Consider the following 21,738-nt stretch of genomic DNA (forward strand, 5'->3'; position numbering starts at 1 on the left):
CTCCACTAAGAACCAACTAAGCTGCCCAGGGTGGTGTCCACCTGCAATCCCAGTACGTGGGACCATGGGTCAGAGGACTGCAGATCGGCGCGGGCCTCAGCAATTTAGTGAGAGCCTGTTTTAAAAATTAAAAAATAAAATTGAAAGGGCTGGTGCCGTAGCTTGGTGGTAGAATGCCCCTAGCTTTGATCCAGTGCCCCCCCCCCAAAAAAAAGAGAGAGAATAAATTGGGTTCTGAATGCTCTCATTGCCCTCTAAGATGTGTTGCCGAGACAGGATGTGGAGGTGGGGAAGAGCTAACGCTGAACCTGAATGCTGCTCAGCCATGCCGATCCATGGGGACGATCCTTTTCATTCAGCTGGGCAGCTTGCAGTAGAAACATCTTGAGACCGTTGTGTTGAGAATCGCTGCCTATATTGTGAGAAATGGCTCCCCTGGACTTATGTATTCAATCATGTTTAAATGAAAATAAAAAGAGGGGCGAAGAGGGAAGAAAGGAAAAAGAGAACTTACAGACTAGTATCGCCTGAATTATACCACGGGAAAACACTGCTCGGACACTTGGAAAAGTGCTCTAATGGCACTTTAGGGTGTAGTTAGACCTCAAAAGACAGAAAAAAATGTTTGTTTTGTTTTTGTTACTGGGGATTGAAACCAGGGGCATTCTACCTCAGAGCTATGCTCCCAGCCCTTTTTATTTTTTTATTTTTGACACAGGCTGAGGGTTGCACTAAGTTGCTGAGGCGAACCTGCAACCCGCGATCCTCCTGTCTCAGCCTCCCAAAGACCGGGATCGTAGGCATGTGCCACCATAGCTGAATTTCCTTTGTTGGTTCAGCCCAAAAGATTATCTTAAGGCTGAGAGAGGAGGATAGCAAGGAGGATCGCAGGTTCAAAGCCAGCTTCTGCAACTTAGTGAGACCCTGTTTCCAAACAAAAAAAAGAAGCTGGGAATAGAGCTTGGAGGTAGAACACCCCTGAGTTCAATTCCCAGTACAAAAAATTTTAGAAAAGGATCATCCTAAATAAATAATTGCCCATCTGATATGAGGTGCTGACACTCAGCTGAAGAGAAGTGGTTGTTAAAAGAACGTGCTTGATAGGATGAGAAAGAATTTTTAGGCTAATTTCTTGATCTGTCTTGCCTGCTCTTCCCTTCAGTATGGATGAGAGGCATAAGGCCCGTCGAGCTGAGCCCCTCCTTTCTCTCCCCAACCCACACATCTGGGAGCATCTGCGGGTGGGACGCAGCCCCTCCTTGAGGGGCCTCTGAAAAGGGCTTTGGCCTCCATTGTGTGTGTTCCACAACGGACTGGGAAGCGTAGGGAACAGAACTGAATTAACACAGGCACTGAATTTATAGGGAATAAGAGCACCGCAGTGAGAGGGGAGAGGACGTGGAGACCAGTGCCAAGAATGTCCTGACAGTTTTACTCCAAAGAGGGACCTTTGGTATTTAGTCTATACATTCAACTTGGATCAGGGCCTGTGGTCACAGAGAGAAGGTTGTATTTTAGTAAAAAAAAAAAAAAAAAAAAAATAGGACAGAGAACAAAAGAAAATACTAGGTCCTCATTACAATTTTGAGGCTAAACCATAAAACCAGAAATAGGTCATTTTCATAGGCTTTAAAATTGTGCATTCCAACTTGAGGTTTGAAAAGTGAGTGTTAGATGTGTTTCTCGGTCCACTCAGGACAATAAGATCAGCCATTTGGGGGCATGTGGAGAGGGGTCTGGGCCTGCCCCTGCTACATTGGTTTAAAACAGAAACTCGAAACAAGTAGGTCAAGTCAATGAATTAAAAAGAAGAGTCAATCTAAATTCTAAAACAGAGAAATCAGAAAGGTGTGGTGATGCGCGCCTGAACTCCTAGTACTTGGAGGCTGAGACAGGAGGCTCACAGGGTGCCCGGAGCTTAATTCCTAGTATCACAATAAATAAATAAGTAAATAAATAAATTAAGTCAATCAAAACATACTAGACTTATTTGGCTATTGATAAATTTTCTGAATCATCAAGCATTTAAAGTTTTTAAGATGAGGTGTGTGTGTGTGTGTGTGTGTGTGTGTGTGTGTGTGCATGCTGAGATTGAACATAGGAATATCTTGCCTCTAAGGGACACCGCAGCTCTTTTTTATTTTTCATTTTGAAACAGGATCTCACTAAGTAGCTGAGGACCCTACTAAGTTGCTGAGGCTGACCTCAAACCTATGGTCCTCCTATCTCAGCCTCCCAAGTACTAGACTTACAAGCATGAGTCACCATGCCCAACGAGGTAAATTTTACATAATCTTAGGGCTACAGGGTTCCAGGGCGCAGGCAAAGCAGAAAGGAAGCTCATTATTTTCAACTTATTTTGTAGTGATAGTCAGATTTTAACTAATCAGAATAATGAATAATAATGCAGGGCGTGGTGACGCACCCTTGTAATCCCAGCGCTTGGGAGGCTGAGACAGGAGGATCCCACAGGTTCAAAGCCAGCCTCAGCTACTTAGTGAGGCTCTCAGCAACTTAGTGAGACCCTGTATCCAAATAAAGTATAAAATAGGTCTGGGAGTATAGCCCAGAGGTAGAAAAGTCCCTCAGTTCCACCCCAGTACCACCAAAAATAAATAAATAAAAAAAAATAATAGCGAATAATAATCCCAAGTGATTTTTCCCCTTATGTTGTTTCAAAGATATCTTTTAAGTCTGAGCAAAAGCAATTACTTTTTTTTTTTTTTTAGTGAAATGAGTTTTCACTGTGAGGCAAGTATGTGCGCCTGGACTCAGATAATGGGTGATGGATAGACAGTGCCGAGCCCCTAGCGAGGGAGCAACCTCCTGGCCGCACTCTGTGTCTCGGGCACTGGCGGCCGCCCCGCTGGGACGTGTGCTCTTCTTTGGGGTATGGCCTTCCTTGTTTTCAGCACTGGAAGGCCTCTAGAAAGGGAAACACCATCACTAGCAAAGAAGATGGCGAGAACATGAGGGCAGCCTTTGGGAATCAGCCTCAGGTCGCTTCCCTGTGTGCCCCGAGCCGGAACACCTCTCGCTCACCTCTCTCTCCGATGCGGATGCAGGAACCGCTCCAGACTGATGAGACACGACATGCAAGTTTATACCTCCTTGAGATTCCTCATGTTTGTCTTAGGTGAATGAGTTTATTGAGCCTTTGAACTCGAGCAGATTTTGAGAGGGAGAAAAGAAAGTATAAGGTTTCTGGACTGGAGGAGGATAAGAAGCTCTCTCTAAGAGCAGCGTGTGGATCTTGTCAATAACTTTCTTGGGGTGAACCACTCGGGCTGAACCCAGGGGGCTTCTACCTCGGAGCTACGCACTCAGCCCTCTTCATTTTGAAACTGAGTCTCGCTAAGTTGCTGAGGTTCCAACTTGTGATCCTCCTGCCTCAGCCTCCCGGCTACTGGGATTACAGAGTCATGCCACCATGCCTGGCTTAGATGCGACAGCTAAATTATTGATTAGAGCAAAAAATTTATAATATATAAAGCTGATTATGTTGGCTCACTATGAACATTTCTAGCAAGCATGGGGCCATGCCCTTTGTTTTATTTTTAATTTTAGTTGATCTCTTGAGGGGCAGTTTCAGCATTCATTTCTAATCATATATAGCAAATCTGTTCTTATAATGAGGCTTCTGTGATGTCATGCTATTGTTTGAAAAGACTCAGTAACTACTTACTGAGCACTTGCTATATGCCAGCATCATAATGCAATCACTAGTTAGAATACAGGGGTCGGGGGAGCCAGAGAAAGCATCCTGGGATGACCTCCAGTCCACCCAGGTGTGCACAGCCCCAGGAGCTGTGCGGCGTCTAGGATGTGACCTGCCACTGTTCAATGCATCCTCTAAAGCTGTCATCAATAATAACACTGACACTCCACTTACTAGGTGCCAGACTCCTGCTACCGACTTTCACAGTAATATATTTAACCCTGTCTACAATCCTATGAAGTAGATACTCTATTTATTTATTTATTTATTTATTTATTTATTTATTTATTTTGCCAGTCCTGGGGGTGGAACCCAGTATAGCCTGCAGGTATAGCTTCTACCTCCGGGCTACACTCCCAGACCTATTTTTACATTTTTATTTGCAAACAGGGTCTCACTAAGTTGCTGAGAGCCTCACTAAGTAGCTGAGGCTGGCTTCGAACCTTGTGCGATCCTCCTGTCTCAGCCTCCCAAGTGCGGGGATTACAAGCGTGCGCCACCACGCCCAGCGTAGATACTCTGTTTTATAGAACAGAAATCTGAGGCAAAAGAAGTTAAGAAATGTGACCAAGACCACTTACAGCCAGTAAGTGGCTGAGGCCGGCTTTGCACCTGGTCATTCTGCTCTCCATCAGCCTCACCTACACTCTGCTGTCTGACCTAGAAGTTCCGGTACTCCAGGTGGGGGCAGGTGAGTGAATAGAGGGATGGAGTGCGATTGATAAGAGAGAAACTAGCTGGGCGCAGTGGAGTGCACCTGGAATCCCAGGACTTGGAAGGCTGAGACAAGTGGATCACAGGTTCAAGGCCAGCCTCAGGAACTTAGTGAAGCCCTCAGAAACTTGGCGAGACCCAGTTTCAAGACAAAAAACAAAACGCCCCAGGAGTATATCTCAGAGGTAGAATATAGGCCCTGGGTTCAATCTGTCTACAAAGGAAGGAAGGAAGGGGAAGGGAAGGGAAGGGAAGAAAGGAAGGAAGGAAGGGGTTATTCCTTTAATTTTATTTTTAATTTCAGTTGATCTCTTGAGGGACAGACAGTTTCAGCATTCGTTTCCAATCATATATAGCAAAAATATTCTTATAATGAGGCATCTGTCATGTCTTGCTGTTGTTTAAAAGGACTCAGTAACTATGTATTGAACACCCGCTATATAAGGAAGATAGGAAGACATTATTAAAATTAAAATAAATTTAGCCGGGCATGGTGGCACATGCTTGTAATCCCCGTGCTTGGGAGGCAGAGACAGGAGGATTGCACAGGTTTGAAGCCAGCCGCGCTGGCTTAAGAGAGCTTGTTTCCAAATAAAAATATAAAAAATAGGTCTGGGAGTGTAGCCCAGAGGTAGAAGGGCTTCCAGGAACCCCGGTAACACACACACACACACACACACACACACACACACACACACACACACACTTAAATGTAATAAGTTTAACTAATTAGGAAGGAGAAGGAAAAAGGGAGGTGGGAGGGAGGAAGGAAGGAGACAGTCTGATATATCCCCCAAAGAAAGCTGGGTGTGGTGTCACATGCCTGTAATCCCAGTACTTGGGAGCCTGAGATAGGAGGATCACAAGTTTGAGGCTAGCCACAGCAACTTAGTAAGTCCCTGTTTCAAAATAAAAAATAAAATAGGGCTGCGGGTGTAGCTAAGAGGTTGAGTACCCCTGAGTAAAATCCTCCAAAGTATTAACAGAACCAGATATGAGATTAGATAGGGACTCTGAGAAGAGGCATGCCAAAAGGCCCCAGATGGTGGTGTGCCCTGGCCGCTGGGGGCTTTTGAGAAGAGTTACAGTCCAGCAGCAGCAGGTAGGGGTTCAGCTTCGACCTGATTAGCCAGGAGTGACTAGGTCACCTCCAAATTGGTTGGAAGGACACACAGATAGGGTGGAATGCAAGAGCGCAGCATAGTGATCAGATAAAGGGATAGACTGATACGAGGCAAAGTCCGTCTCTGGTGTCAGTGTGAGCCAGCACCCCCAAGACACCTTGCAAGCTACCTTGCTGCTCGGATTCTCTTTTAATCTCCATGAGAAAATGAAAGGCGGCAAGCCAAAGATCAGACAGCTAATAAAAGGAAAAGTCCAGATTACATGTCTAAATGAACTATCTTTTAGGTTGCATTTATCTGATTAATATCTCTTTGGGGAGAAAGGAATAATCACAATATTAAGTCAGAGCTAGGATGACCATACTGTATGATCTAAACCAGGACACTTGTGAGAGTGGATGTCATTAATAAACAGATCATCATAGCAGCATTCTCAGCAACTGTGGGATGGTCACAGGAAGAATACAGATGTTTACATCAATGTGGCCTCCAAAAGAGGGGCTTCTAAAATAATCTTTGAGGAAACTTGGTGGTTTCCAATATTGAATGAAAATAATCCTGGGTAGAAGGAGATATATGTATTTCTGATGTTTTTCATCTGGGCTCTTTATAGATTATGTATGAGGATCAGTTCCCTAACCCTTTCTTCCTCCGTAGCATCCCCTAATTCTCATCTTTCTCTTGGCTCACACATGACTCTCAAGCCACTATAATAATTCAGTTTTTTCTATGCTTTTATTGGTGCATTATAGTTTCACACCATAATGTAAATCATGTTGACAGTGACATACATGATCACAGACTTCATGCCCCCTCCCCATCGTTCAGTTTTTTAGAAGAAAAAAAAGGATAGCTTCATTGCATTAGTATGTCTGGTGTCGTCTCCATTGTCTGATGTTTGCTCATTGCTGACTGCTGCCTTGTAGTTGCTCCGCTCTGCTGCTGATTGGTCTGCTGGCATAAAGTACCATGAAGAATCCATCCATGCTGCATATGTCCACGTGATAGAGAACAGCAAGCACTATATCTATATTGAAGTAAGTCCTGCTCATGTCAGTTACTGTGGGAACCTGCCTACCCATAAATACCACATCCAGACCTCAGGGTCTCCAGTTCAAGACTTGCCATCTTCAGTGTGTTACCTATGAAGAGTGCTGGAGACTATTCAAATGATATTCACCCAAATTTCAAGCACACTTGAAATTTACTTTTCATTGTTATTAACTCAAGACTCTGATGGGAGTCTCCCAAGTCCTTGCAATTAAAATGCATCAACTCACTGTAGTATTATTTGCCAGAAATACCCCAACATGGATGCATAAGTTTTGCTTTGGCTTCATTGGAGTGCTTAGGTATACAGCATGTGCTGTTTCTGGAGAGCACACACGCAAAGTAAGTTGCTAAGAGAGACCACTGAAAGCCACTGGAATTGGGATACTGGAGTAGGGAGTGTGCAGGGAAATGAATATAAAAAAAGATGTGGGCCGGGCATGGTGGCACATGCTTATAATCCCAGCGCTTGGGAGGCTGAGACAGGAGGATCGCACAGGTTTGAAGCCAACCTCAGCACTTAGTGAAGCTCTCAGCAACTTAGTGAGACCCTGTTTCCAAAGAAAAGAAAAGAAAAGAAAAGAAAAGAAAAGAAAAGAAAAGAAAAAGATAAAAAGATGTGGGAATATTAAAGGTAGAACCATGTTCTTCAATCCTGTGTGAACTACCTCTCGTAATAACTCAGATCCCAGAGTTTGTGTTCAGAGTAAATAAGAAAATCTGGGAACACTGATTTTAGTCTGGGAATTTTAATTGCACTTCAAAGTGGATATAAAAATAGTTCAGAGTGCTCAGAAAACCCTGAGAAAATAAAAAGTCACAATAATGGAGAATATAAATCAGAGCACGTATTCTGTCTTTAATTCTAGGTTTTTCTTTTTTCTCACCGAATAAAAAAAGATGTTAAAAAGAAGATGGAGTAGTTGGGGAAAATCATTCTAGCCCTATTTTCCTTTCCTTTTGTCCTGGGCCTCTCCCTCTCCATGCAATGTCAGTTCATTAAAGGCAAAGAGAAAAAAAAAAAACAACAAAAACCTGGCACTTTATTTATTTTGCAGGCCTGAAGAAAGAGAGAGCTAATTAAAAATATTAGCAGGCCAAATGTAATGTTGTATCCTGGATGGGATCATCTAATAAATAAAAAAGACATTAGTGGAAAAAATTAGTGAACTCTGCATAAACTCTAGAGTGTAGTAACACCATTAGTATTATTAACTTTAATAATTATAACATTGTAATGTATGATATTAAGCCTGATTCATCTGCTGCCCAGAGTAATTTTATTTCATCTCTCTTTAGTGACATTAATATCAACTTTTCTTTTAAATACTAGCAGGGCAGGTATGGTGGTGCACACCTGTAGTCCTAGTACTTGGGGGCTGAGACAGAAGAAGGATTGCTGGTTTGAAATTCAACCTCAGTAACAGCAAGACTCTCAGTAACCTAGAAAGACCCTGTTTCAAAACAAAACATGAAAATAGGGCTGGGGTGTATCTTAGAAGTAGAATGCCCTGAGTTTAGTCCCGGGTACATAGGTAGGTAGGTAGGTAGGTAGGTAGGTAGGTAAGTAGATACATACATACATACATGCATGCATACATACATGCTAGCAAAACATTAAATAAGGTCAGTGGTGTCATGTAGGTACACATGGTCATGGACATAGACCTGGTTGGCATTCCTCTAGTTTAGGTAAGAGGTCAGCCTTCACCTTACTCTTTCAAGAAAAGCAGTAAAGGACAAGACATGTGGCCAGTCTGTGTTTACAGCTGGCGAGGAATGCTAAACTTCTTTGTAATATGAATTCAGAACCAAACTGAAAACAGTTTGGTTGCCACTGAGATTTCACGGGTTGATACCCAAGGAGACCACCCACATCCTCAGACCAGTTTCTGCCCAATGCCTTCCTGTAAGTCGTCTTCTAGAGGCATTTTGTAGATTTGTGTATTTAAGCATAAAAACCCTTGTAGTCATAAAATGATAATGTTGCAAAAGGATGATAATCCTATTTTGAGTTATTGCTTATAAATCTTTGTACTTTAAAATGATTAGCAAATGTCACTTTGTGATGTTTATCCCTAGAAATGACAGGTGCATTATAACAATCTACATTTTACTTGAACATAGCCTTCCTAATATTTATATCTAATTTTAAACAGTCCTTTATGCAGAAACACAATCTTTTAAACTATTATGATGATAATACTACAAAGATGTTTTATGGATACATGAATAGCAGAAGTACTTAGAGAAAAAGAAATAAAAATATTTTCCATTTTATTAGTTTGCTTTTAGGAAACATACTAACAAAAGAGATTTAAAACCACTTAAAATAGAAGTTCAGGGATAATCAGGTGCAAAGGGGATGAGGTGAGAGCAGATACAGGAAAGAATGGGGAAGGAGTGGAGCGAATTAGACGGGCTTTTGCCATCGACCTTGTTTAAAATTAAATTTAGCATGAGTCAGGATGTTTGCCAGTGTAGAAGTTTATAAGCATTGTGCAAATGCTCATGATTATGAAAAATAACTCAGCTTGGAATGTTCTTAGTGTTCTAAGAATGCATGGCCTTTTGCCTGACTGGGAGGCTGTGGATGATCACTAACCTAGACAGGCCTGAGACCCACAGTCACGTGTGGCTCCTTTGATTCTATAGTACTTGCTTTCCTGGTATGATTTTAGTGGTCAGAACGTGTCTGCTTTGTGAAACTTTTTTTTTTTTTTTACTATCAGTATGTTTTTTTTTTACCACATTTTCCTTATACTGTGTATTTACTACTAAGAAAAGAGTGCACTCTATGAATGTCCTATTTTCTCTCCTAGAACCAATTTTTCATAAGCTGTGCTGATGACAAAGTTGTGTTCAACAAGGTCGGCGATGCCATTGCCCAGAGGATCCTGAAAGCTCACAGGTAACATTTTGGTCTTTGAGGGGATCCTGGGTGAGTGCCACCCCAGATGTTCTTGTATTTCCTATTAAAATGGCTTTTGATGGCCCAATTCTAAAGTGCTTTTGTCTCCTAGCAGGCTCAGTGAGGTCCAGCCTACAGTCAGCTATCAGTCCCTTTAATCTGAGTCAGCTGCTGGGAATGTTTGAGTCCGTTTTGGTGGGAAACTCAATTCTTCCAGGGCGCGATTACTTTTTCCTGGCCAGACTCTTTCCCACACATGAGATTTGTGGTTTGATTTATTTAATGACAGACAGTGAGCTATGTTCCCTTATAAACAAAGCAGAATAAACATAACATTTTGCCATGGGTTATATTTAAATTCTTGTTTCCATCTGTCTTATTTCTTTGGCTTTGGGGATTATTTCTTAAATAACAGTTTTATTGAGATAAAGTCCATATTTTCTATGTCCACCTACTTAAACTGTACATATAAATGATTTTAAGAATATTTAGAGTTGTGCAACCATCACCTAATCAATTTTAGAACGTTTTCATAGCTCCAAAAAGAAACCCCATATTCACTAGCAGTCTTTACCTACTCCTTCCTTCCTTGAGCCCCTGGCAATTACTAACCTACTTTCTTCTTATATAAATTTCCCTAGTCTGGGCATTTCATATAAATGGAAACATTTAACATATAGTATATGGTCTTTTTTTCCCTTTCTTTCTTTCTTTCTTTCTTTCTTTCTTTCTTTCTTTCTTTCTTTCTCTCTCTCTCTCTCTCTCTCTCTCTTTCTTTCTTTCTTTCTTTCTTTCTTTCTTTCTTTCTTTCTTTCTTTTTTTGTGGTACTGGTGATTGAACCCAGGGACATTCTGCCTCTGAGCTATACCCTAGCCCTATTTTTTATTCTTTATTTTGAAACAGGGTCTCACTGATTTGTGAAGGGCCTCAGTAAGTAGCTGAGTTTGACTTCAAAACTGTGATCCTCTTGTCTCAGTCTCCCAAGTACTGGGATTACAAGTGTGCACCACGATGCCTTGCTTTAACACACTGCCTTTTATGGCCAACTTCTTTCACTTAGCATTATGTTACTAGCAAGGCTCATGTGTGTTAGCTCATGTGTCAGTATTTTATTTCTTTTTTCATTGTATGGATGCATATTTGCCCACTTATCAGTTGGTGGACATTTGAATTGTATCTACTTTTTAACTGTCACGAATAATGTTGCTATAAGCTTCATTTCTCTAGGGGTAAAATTGCTGGTTCATGTGGTAACTTTCTGTTTAACATCTTGAGGAACTATCAGGCTGGCTACCTTCCAGAGCAGCCATCTCATATTACATTATTCCTGCAGTATACTTAGAGTTCCAATATCTCTGTATCATTGTCAATACTTACTGTCATCTCTGCTTCCATTGTAGTTATTCTGCTAGGCATGAAATAACATCTCATTGTGATTTTAATTTAAAAATTTCTAATAATTAATGGTATTGAGCACCTTTTGTGTGTTTATTGACCATTAATGTGTTATTCACTTCCTTGCCCCCTTTCTTGGGAGGGGGGCTGGGGATTGAACCCAAAGTTATTTTACCTTCAAGCTACACCCCCAGCCCAATTTATTTTATTTTGAAACAGGGTTTTACTTAGTTCGTGAGGGTTTCACTAAGTTGCTGAGGCTGACCTTGAACCTGTGATCTTCTAGCTTCAGCCTCCAAAGTACTGGGATTGCAGGCATGCAACCCTGTGCTCACAGTTCAGGATTTCCTCAATCTGAGTCACGCATGTTGGGAGCAGGGCAGGCCATGATTGAGAAAGTCTCTTTGATGGTGGGGGGCAATATCTGCAGAGGACTTCGCTGTAGCCAAACAGTCAGCAGCTAGCCCTCTCAGCAGCCAAGGGGACACTGTCTTGATCCTGTGGTGAGCAGAGCTAGCACACTGCCACACACACACAGTGGGTCTCACCCTGACCGTACATCAAAATCACCATCAGATCTTTACAAAATCACAACTTCACTCAACTCCAGACTTACTGGATCATAATTTCCTGAAGAGGGGCCCAGGCATCTGAATTTTATAATGCTCCAAAGACAAGGTAGGATGCTTGGTATTCATCTAGAAGAGAATATAAGGCCATAAATAGTTACAATGGACTTTTTTCCCTTTAGTTTTCTCTTCTCATATGCTGTGTGTGTGTGTGTGTGTGTGTGTGTGTGTGTGTGTGTGTTACTGGGGATGGAACCCAGGGGCTTTCTACCTCTGTGCTATACTCCCAGACCTATTTTATATTTTATTTGGAAACGAGGTCTCACTAAGTAGCTGAGGCTGGCTTCGAACCTGCACAATCCTCCTGTCTCAGCCTCCCAAGTGCAGAGGTTATAAGCCTGGCTTCTCATATGCTTTATAAAGTCCCCCATAGGATCTGTTTCTGAAAAGTCCTGAAAACAGCCTGATTACAGCTAAACACACACACACACACACACACACACACACACACACACACTTCTTGCATCCCTGACAGTCTTCCAGTTCTCTGGTGTAATTTATGATTAATTTACAAAATCACATCCTCTGTCGACTCTCACATTTCATTAGTGCAGGTGCAGCTGCTCTATTTATGAAGCCTATTTGACAAAAGAGAACAATACTTTTTTCATAAAATTGAAGTAAATCATAGAAGTACATTAAGCTGACAAATGAATTTTTTGGACTGAGCAATGAATTGTGGATTTTGGAACTATGATCAGCTAATAAGTAAAGTAGGATGAGCTTCAGTGACAAGTTATTAGTTCTCTATAAACTCATAAGTATGCATAAGTTTTGTTTTTAAGTGTTTGGGAGCCTAAAAGAATATTTTTCTTTACTATATTAATTTGTCTTGAGAAATCTAGATTTCTTCTAAAATCATAAAATCCTAGCACGTTAGGGCGGGAAGGCACTATCCGACAGTTTCTGATTAAGCCTCTCCCAGTGACCGCATGAGCTGCTCCTGAAAGGAGAAGGAGCCTGGAGGAGCAAATGTGATCAGGTGCATCTGTTACAGATGTTATCAGCTGCTTGGAGATTGACCAGGCACAATAAAGACCGGCAACTTCAAGCTTGCTTTGTGGGAAATGAATCCATCGAGTTTCAAACCAACCATGTGCCACTGAGCTCCAGTTTCTCAACAGCCTCGCATTCTTTGGCAATTTCAAAATGACATATACATCCCACATGCGCACTTTCAAAAGATACACAAACACCTGGAAACATACTCTGTGTCTCCCCCTTTCTCTGCTTCTCCGTATCCTTGTTCCTTCCCTATGTTAATTGCTACTGTGAAATTTTTTTCACTTACTAACTTGAACTCTGCGAGCTTGGATTGTTAGACAAGGTCAAGGCAGAAATTAAAAAGCTCATCTTTGATATGATTGTGTAGATGGCCTGGGCCGGAAAGCCCAGCTTCCCCCAAAGTATCACGCAGGCACCCACGCATACGGGGATGCGCCCAGGGCGCAGCCAGTCACAGGGCCAACCCAGGCCTTCTGTTTCCATGTCTCCCTGCTCTGCCAGGTTCTCCTGTGACCCAACAGCTCTGGATCCGACTGAGCCTGAGCACTCCAGCTCCTCCCAGCCACACCCCGAGCAGGGATGCCTTGGCTACCTTCAGCCTGCGCAGGGCCTGGCTGACTAAGTAGACAGGGAGCTGGGTTCCCACCCCAGCCCTGCCGCACCTGCAGTTTACATGCATATAAAATCCCAACACAGAAAAACAAGAGATGACTTATAAAAAAGACAAAACAGAAACCCAGACTTCCTGCATTGTTGAAAAGGGGCAAAAAAAAAAAAAAATGTAAGTAGATCTGATGTGGTTGATGAAAATATATAAATAAAAAGTGTGTGTGTGTGTGTGTGTGTGTGTGTGAGAGAGAGAGGAGAGAGAGAGAGAGAGAGAGAGAGAGAGGGAGAGTTTCAGTCCAACAAAATTAGCATTACAGACAAAGAACTTCCACTTCCCTGCTAAGAAGACTTTCCTTAGACAAGTGTGTGAGAAAGCAGACCCAAAGCCTCCCCGCTAGGAATCAATCCAGATCCTTCCCCATTTTCATACATAGACGAGAAGTCTCTCTAGGACTGGCTCTCCACTCTTACACCACCACTCCTAACTGTGCCAAGTAATAATAGCATCTAACTGTCTTAAATAAATAAAAGTCCAATCCCACTTTGTACCAAAAAAAAAAAAAAATAAAAGCTCATGTTGTAAGTTGCCTGCAGTGGGGCACCCCATTTCACTAATTAGGGAGTCACGATGTGCAATCCTCCAGCTTCTCCCTCTCTTCCTCCCTAGACTTCTCTGTTTTCTACTCTTCTGAGAATTAGAACTTCCTTGCCAAAGTCACATTCTTAGCAACAAGTATAATTCTGGCTGTTGGAAAAAGAATAGAATACGGCACAAAGCAGATGGAGGAAAATGACAGTCAGCAGCCAGCCAGCGACCGAGGAATGCGGGCCGCAGCCAGGTCCCTCCCACCCCAGAGCGGTCTGAGTCTTTGGACTGCCAAATCCCTCAACGGAGCTGAGTCTTTGTTTTTCTTCCAGCTCTGGAATCCAGCCTCACACCAGCCCCCCAAGCAGCTTCTCTGCTCCCCCACTTCCTCCTGGTTCCTTCTCAACAGCTATAATTCTTTACAGAAACAGGTTTTGCAAAGCCTCCATGTTCTGATCCGTGACCCAGAGCCTCAGACTTGGGTTCATCCCGTGCAGAACTAGAGCAGCTGCGGAATCACTGCAGAAACACGTCTCTTCCAATAAGGAAAACTGTCTCAGAGCTGAGACCAGCTCAGCCCACTGAAAGCTGACTTTGATAACTAAAATGTGACTGGAGGTCAGGAAGAAGAAATCAGAACCCACCATCTAAGATCAACTGTTCCAAACTAGGCTTGAATAAGCCCCCAAATAGAATAGGACCAACTGATCAGGTAGGAACATTTTCAAAGTCCACGTGCCTTGAACAAATGGTTTCTGAGGATAAATCTTTGCTTGTGAAAACTTGACATACATAGTTTTTTTTTTGTTTTTTTGTTTTTTTTTTTGCCTCTGTAGAAAGTCAGGAAGCGAACAATTTTGTACTATTGTCACCAAAAGGTTGACACATACAATGGAAACAGTTGACTTAATGTCTCTATGTTTTAATACTAAACTGCATTTTAAAATATACTATTAAGCCGGGCGTGGTGGCGCACGCTTGTAATCCCTGCGCTTGGGAGGCAGAGGCAGGAGGATCGAGGCCAGCCGCGCTGGTTTAAGAGACCCTGTTTCAAAAATACAGAAAATAGGTCTGGGAGTGTAGGCCAGAGGTAGAAGGGCTTCCAGGAACCCCAGTACCACCAAAAAAAAAAAAAAAAAAAAAAAAAAAATACTATTAAACTGCATTAAAAATACCCAGTTTTTTAGCTAAGCATGGTAGCTCACACATGTAATCCCAGTACTTGGGAGGCTGAGACAGGAGGATTGCAGGTTCAAGGCCGACCCCAGCAACTTAATGAGACCCTGTTTCAAAATAAAAAGTAAGAGCTGGTCGTGATGGTACATACCTGTAATCCCAGTACTTGAGAGGCTGAGACAGGATCACAGGATTTAAGCCAGCCTCAGCAATTTGACAAAGCCATTAGCAATTTAGCAAGACCCTGTTTCCAAATAAAAAATAAAATATGTCTGGGAGTATAGCTCAGAGGTAGAATGCCTTGGATTCTATCCCCGGCACCTAAGTAAGTAAATAAGTAAGTAAGTAAATAAGGTTAGTGAGGTAGAACTCTCCTGGGTTCAGCCCCCAGCAAAACACACACATACACATTCACACACACACACAAATTACACAATCATCTCAAATTCCTTATAACTGGAAAAGCTATAGTTTTCCCAGAGTGTATAATGTGAGGAATACCCCACTGGGGAATTGAAAATTATCGGGGAACCAGATGTCCAGAGGCCTGAGTTCTCTCTCCAGGTAGGATATCCGTAAGGATGTGATATTTTGTGTATATCAGTTTGTGAAACTATGTTTCTTCATCAACAAAGATAATGACAATGTCATACACATGGATGCATGTGAAGGCAGCTTGTGAAGTGTAAAGTATCAGTGTAAGAAATTATTATATTTCCAGAATATGTACCATCTGGGAATATGCCACACACTGTAGATATAATCATAGATAAAGAGGCATGGCATTCAAATCAGATTTAATATTTATGCCAGAAACAGAAAAGTTGTAATTAAAGAGATATTTACCAGGTATGGTGGCACATATCTGTAATTATAGTACTTTGGGAGGCTGGGGCAGGAGAGGATTGCAGGTTCCAGGACAGCTTCGGCATGTAGTAAGACTCTCATCAACCTACCAAGAATCTGTTTCAAAATAAAAATAAAAATAAAATAAGGCCTGGGTAGAATGCCTTTGGGTTCAGTCGCCAGCCAAACCAAACAAAAACAAAAGATATTTAAACGTACCTTAATTTAAATTCTTAGATGGATACTGTGGAATAAGAAATACTTGCTGTGTTTCTCACCCCTGTCTGTTTGTGGTGAGGCTAATAGTTAAAACACTCTGTCCAGAGGTGTCCCGCCAGAAACTATAGCAGATTCCTCCTTGGAATCCCATTTTGGATTCCCCATTATTAATTTGATAACACAGGCATCCAAATTACAAAGAGTATTACAAGCATAATGTAAGACCAGTTTTGTTCTGATTTTAGACACCATTTTCTTTGTTCTTGGAAGGCGCATAAGCTAATTAAAATCGCTGGTTGTTAATTAAATAGAAGTGTTACCACATAGTTTTTTAATCTTTCCGTGTAACAGGTGTCTTACGTGCATTTCTTCACCCGCTCCACATCAGCCTTATGGGGCCGTCTGCAGACTTATCCCCATTCTAGAGATGAGGCAGCTGAGGCCAAGAGTGTGCAGGAACTTACCGAGTCATTAGGCTACTAATGGGCAGTGAGGACTCACATCAGCTCTTCAGGACTTCAGCGTATAATCTTCACCACAGAAGCTTCCTTTATTTCAAGAAAAGTGGAAAATTTTTAATTTTAAGTTCCCCATAAAGCTATGAGAGATATTTTAAAAGTTAAAAAGCAGTTAAGCAAGGTGGCGCACACCTATAATTCCAGTACTTGGGAGGGTAAGGCAGGAGAATCCCAGGCTCAAGGCCAGCCTCAGCAACTTAGCAAGACCCTCAACAACTTAGTGAGGATCTGTTTCAAAATAAAAAATAAAAAAGGAGTAGGGGTGTAGCTTTCGTGTAGCTTTCGTGTAGAATGCGCCTGGTTTCAATCTACAGTATCCACCCCCTGCAAAAAACTAAAATTCAGAGAAGTGTTTTATTTTTAAAGTAATTGCTTGAAGGGTTAAAAAAAAAACTTCTTAGGTTTAAAGAATATGTATATCCTGTAATTTCCACATCCTATAATTTCATACCAAGCTGAAAAGATATTTGAGCATGTTGCACAAGCACTATCTCAAAGAAATTTAAACTGCAGTTGTTATAAAAAGAAGAAAAACCTTAACTATACCAATTGTTAACTTATACCTTTTGCCCATGGGTAAAGCCATCTTCTAAGCTCTAATAATAGTCCTGGAGAAGAGGTTATATTGGGGCACAGATGACAGTAGATCACAACTGAACTTTTGATTCAAGAATATTTGGTTGATTTAATTCTATTCCAAAAAGGAGATAAATGATCATCTCAGCAGACTGATGTAAAAATTAGCTTAGGGCAGGGGTTAGCAATTAATTTGAGCCTAGTCTGAGCTTTGGTGGAGAGAGAGAGAGAGAGAGAGAGAGAGAGAGAGAGAGAGAGAGAGAGAGAGAGAGAGAGAATGGAAAGAAATATATGTATATGAAATGAATGAGTATAAGAACGGCTGGTTTAGGCTGGGACCAGTTAAAGGAGTTTTGTAAACTCTTACTCAGGGGCCACTGGGGCTATGCTTGCCAAAGGTTATCAAGTTATTAAGTCAAAGAACCTTGGCTAACCCAGCATTCTTAAGAATTGAATGCTTGCCATTTTCAAAAGATCGATGGCCCAGAAATCTTGTGTTTGTTCACAATCTGCAACGCATCGTGGTACAAGATGCACATACGATAGAGGGTGAGTGCCAGGCAAGGCCAGCATTCCTAGTGGACTAACAATGATTTTCAGCCAACTTCCTCCTGTACAGATGAGAAAACCAAAGCCCAGACACATTTACTGCATTTTAAAAGATTTGCCAATCAATCACAAAATAAGCCACCACAAAGTGACAGGTCCAAGTGCAGCACACCTGATACCGCCCTGGTATAAAGTTCTCTCCACAAAAACCCTCCAGGCTTCAACCATGATTATTCTGATTTCTGACAGTATTTGTTACTACAAAATCTACAACAATGAGAGGATTTATAGCAGCTCCTGAAGCTTGCTTTTAATGAAATATGACCTATAAATCCTAAATTCTCAGCAACTAAAGTGTCTTCTCCCTGGAGAGGCTACCGAGCTGTTCTGGGGTTTTCTTACAGATCCCAAGACCCACCTATGAGTGGGCCTCACTTCTCCTCTCTGCCCCTCATGCTGCGCAGGGACACTGGGGGCAAAAGGGGAAGGGTCTGAGGGTTGAAGGAGGAGGAAGTTTTGCAGGAGATATGGAGAAGGGGGTCCCAGAGGCTTCTCACCACAATGCGCTATCTACATGGGAGATTGGTACTCTACTTTTAAAGATAGAAGCAGCCCTGCAATAATCACAGAACTTAAAAAGCATTAATTTTAAAAAGTCCGTACTAACCAGGCATGGCAGCACATGCTTGTAATCTCAGTACTTGGGAGGCTGAGACAGAGGATTCCAGTTCAAGGCCATCCTCCTCAACTTAGCAAACCCTGTTTCAAAAAAAAAAAAGGTTTTTTTCCCCTCCCCCAGTACTGGAGATTGAACCCAGGGACATCTTACCTCTGAGCTATACCCTCGGCCTGATTTTTATTCTTTATTTTAAAACAGGGTCTCACTAAGTTGCTGAGAGCCTCACTAAGTAGCTGAGGCTGGCCGCAAACCTGCCATCCTCCTGTCTCAGCCTCCCAGGTACTTGGGATTACAAGTCCAGCACCACCACGCCCAGCTCTCAAAATTTAAAAATAATAATACTAAAAAGGGCTGGGGGTGTAGCTTAGAGAGAGGTAGTATACCCTTGGGTTCAATCCCCAGTACCAAAAAAATACAAAATAGGAATAAAAAGCCCACATTATAACCATCCTCAAAATAGTGCCATTTATTTTTCCATTTTCTTTCTCATCTGTTACCATACATGCTTCTATTTCCTGTTGAACTGTCACTTCTTTCCTGTTTCTACAGCTCACTTGAATTTCTCGCACAAAGCCCTATTACTATACAACAGGAAGAAACTTATCTCAAGCAGCTGCTGGTCAGTACAGCCAGATTCAGTGACTTCTCTTTATTTCTGTTCTGTATTCTCTCAGTCAGGCTGTTCCCCCACCTCCGCTCCCTCCAGGCCCCATCCTTGGTGCAGATGCAAAGGGGCAGGAGTTCTTTGGAAAGAGCTTCCTGATCCTAGTATCCATCTCAGGCTTATTTTGGCCTCTGCCTCATAAGACATGGGACTTCTGCCCCCTTTTCTACCCTGTCCCTTCTCTGCCACCTCATCTCTCTGGCTGATGGAAAGTCCTCTCAATTTTCTCTGGGTTTTACCTGAAAGAAAAATTCAGATTCAGATGGTCCTCACATTTAAAAGGATGTGGGGGTGATCAGCTTTCTGGAATCCTGTTTGTGATGGAAGGAGGGAGTCTACACTGTCTCACTCCTGGTTTTTTACACGCAGCTTACAGACTGTCCAGTTCATACATCTAAGAGGTTGACTTCTCTGTGCTACCTAGAAGCAGTGTCTGTTTCAAAACTCCAGCACAGAATGGGGGAAAGTTAACACATTTGAGAGAAAAATAATTTACTATTTCATGTATCAGCTCCTCTGTTTGTATGATCACTGTAGCTTTGCAGAGGGGTCATCTTTAACACAGTGACAGAAACACTTTGCTCCTGAGCCATTATCATGGTCATTTTTAATAGCTGCAAAATGAACATTTCATTGAATGGCTATATCATAATTTACTTAATCATCCTGTTACCATTGGACATTTATCTCTAACTTTTTAGCACTTATACATAGCATTACCATAAGAGTTAATGAGTTAATGAGTTCTGAAGGAAAAACTTCTTTTTAACAAAAGCCTGAGAAGGCAATTAAAAAAATATATTCAGAATTCCATGTGTAGTTACTTGTGGCTTATTGCCCGCCAGCTCTTGTCTTGCTTTTAAGATCACAATGTATTTATTTATTTATTTATTTATTTATTTATTTAGTCACTGGGAATTGAACCAAGGGGCATTTTACCTTGAAGCTATACCCACAACCCTGTTTTGTATTCTTTATTTTGAAACAGGGTCTCATTAAGTTGCAGAGTGCCTCATTCAGTAGCTGAGGCTGGCCATGAACCTGCCCCTGTCTCAGCCTCCCAAGTACTGGGATTTACAAATAATTTTGCATGTTAGAGGCATGTTAAACAGATCATCGCCATTTGCACCATCCAGTGCTGTGAGCATCAGTGTTGTAGGAAGAAATTGCAATCTCGTCAGCTGGGATTCTGCAGATAGAGTCAAGGAAGCAGACTGGCCCTGTTGCCACGTAGAATTTCTCTTCCTTGGCTTTCATTGAATCATAGTTTTACGGTTTGAAATTCCTGGCCCCCTTTTTTGACATCAGAAAAAAATTGAAATCGTTTCTGCTAGTTTGCTGAACACTGTTTCAATTTTTCATGACCTGGGAAATTGAAGAACAACCACATTATAAAAGATCAAAGGCCTTGGAGCTGAGGGGAGTAGCACACACCTGCAATCCCAGTACTTGGGAAACTGAGACAGGAGCATAGGTTCAAGGCTAGCCACAGCAACTTAGCAAGACCCTGTTTAAAAACAAAAAGATTGGGTCCGGGTGTGTCGGCCCACACCTGTAATCCCAGCATTTGGGAGGCAGAGACGGAGGATCGCAGTTCGCAGACAGCCTCAGCTACTTAAGGAGGCCCTCTGCAACTTAGTGAGACCTTGTTTTCAAAATAAAGTCTAAAAAATAGGGCAGGGGGTGTAGCTCGGAGGTCCTGGGTTCCATCCCCCCCCCTAAAAAAAAGATTGAGGGGAGCCAGGGGTATAGCTCAGAGGTAGAATACCCCTAGTTCAACAACCAGTACCAAAATAAATAAGTGAAAATTTTAAAACTTTGATATAGAGCTAAGAAAGTCCTAGAAACAAGAAAATGTGAATGAATGTTCTGATTCTTATGAACTACAGTTGACAAGAATGTTTTATGAGATCTCACATTTTCAAGTCATTTTTGCTTTTAAGAAATACAGGAGCTCGGTGCGGTGGTGCACACTTGTAATCCCAGCATTTGGGAGGCTGAGACAGGAGGATTGTGGTTCAAGGACAGCCTCAGCTACTTAGCAAGACCCTTTGCAACTCAGTGAGACCCTGCTTCTGAATAAAGAATAAAAAAATATGGCTGGGGGTGTAGCTTGGAGGTAGAAGGCCCCTGGGTTCCATCCCCATCCCCATTACCATACACACACACACACACACACACACACACACACACACACACGAAATACAAGAATAAAATGAAACCATCTTACAAGCAGTATCACAAGGATTTAGTGTAAAAACCAGCAATACCATTTCTAAGATTTTCCCAAGAAATGTGAAAAATAACATGTGGTTTGTGGGGATATATATACATACACACATATATATATGTGTGTATATATGTATATAATTCAAAATAGGGCAAAACTAGAAATAATTCAGATGCCTATTGATAGAGAACTGGCTTAGATATTAAGGTACAGATATATGGTATCTGCTATCTATGTTCTTGTTATTAAAATGTAATTCTCTATGTTTTGATGTGGAAATAGGCCCAAGATATTGTTAAAAGGATAAAAATGCACTTCAGAAAAGTGTTTATAGTATTTTAACATTAGTGTAATGTTTAATTTATAGCTATTTCTAAAAAAAAAATGGAGGAAATTCCTAACAATTGCTCTCACAGGAAAAAATCAGGGCAAGGAGAATTTCTTTTTACTGCGCACTTTTCTATGTCTTAATTTTTTACTACCTGCATATTTTACTAACTGGAAAGTGTCACTTATTTGCTGGTTCCACAAAATGCAGA

The 21,738-nt window shown here is 41.7% G+C and overlaps 1 protein-coding gene across 2 annotated transcripts in view; it reads left to right on the plus strand.

Annotated features, from left to right (window-relative positions):
• The window catches only part of PLD1 (phospholipase D1), a gene marked incomplete at both ends in the record, with an annotated part of 113,319 nt that overhangs the window by 57,101 nt on the left and 34,480 nt on the right, over positions 1 to 21,738 (plus strand). For both annotated transcript variants that reach the window (XM_080696738.1, XM_080696739.1), the window contains 2 exons: positions 6,483 to 6,593; positions 9,429 to 9,517. In XM_080696738.1, the coding sequence (XP_080552864.1) occupies positions 6,483 to 6,593; positions 9,429 to 9,517 (200 nt within the window). The remainder of the gene's footprint in view (positions 1 to 6,482; positions 6,594 to 9,428; positions 9,518 to 21,738) is intronic.

The sequence above is a fragment of the Muscardinus avellanarius genome (genome assembly GCF_963383645.1).
Source record: "Muscardinus avellanarius genome assembly, chromosome: 5".
In the NCBI taxonomy this organism is placed as follows: Eukaryota; Metazoa; Chordata; class Mammalia; order Rodentia; family Gliridae; genus Muscardinus; species Muscardinus avellanarius.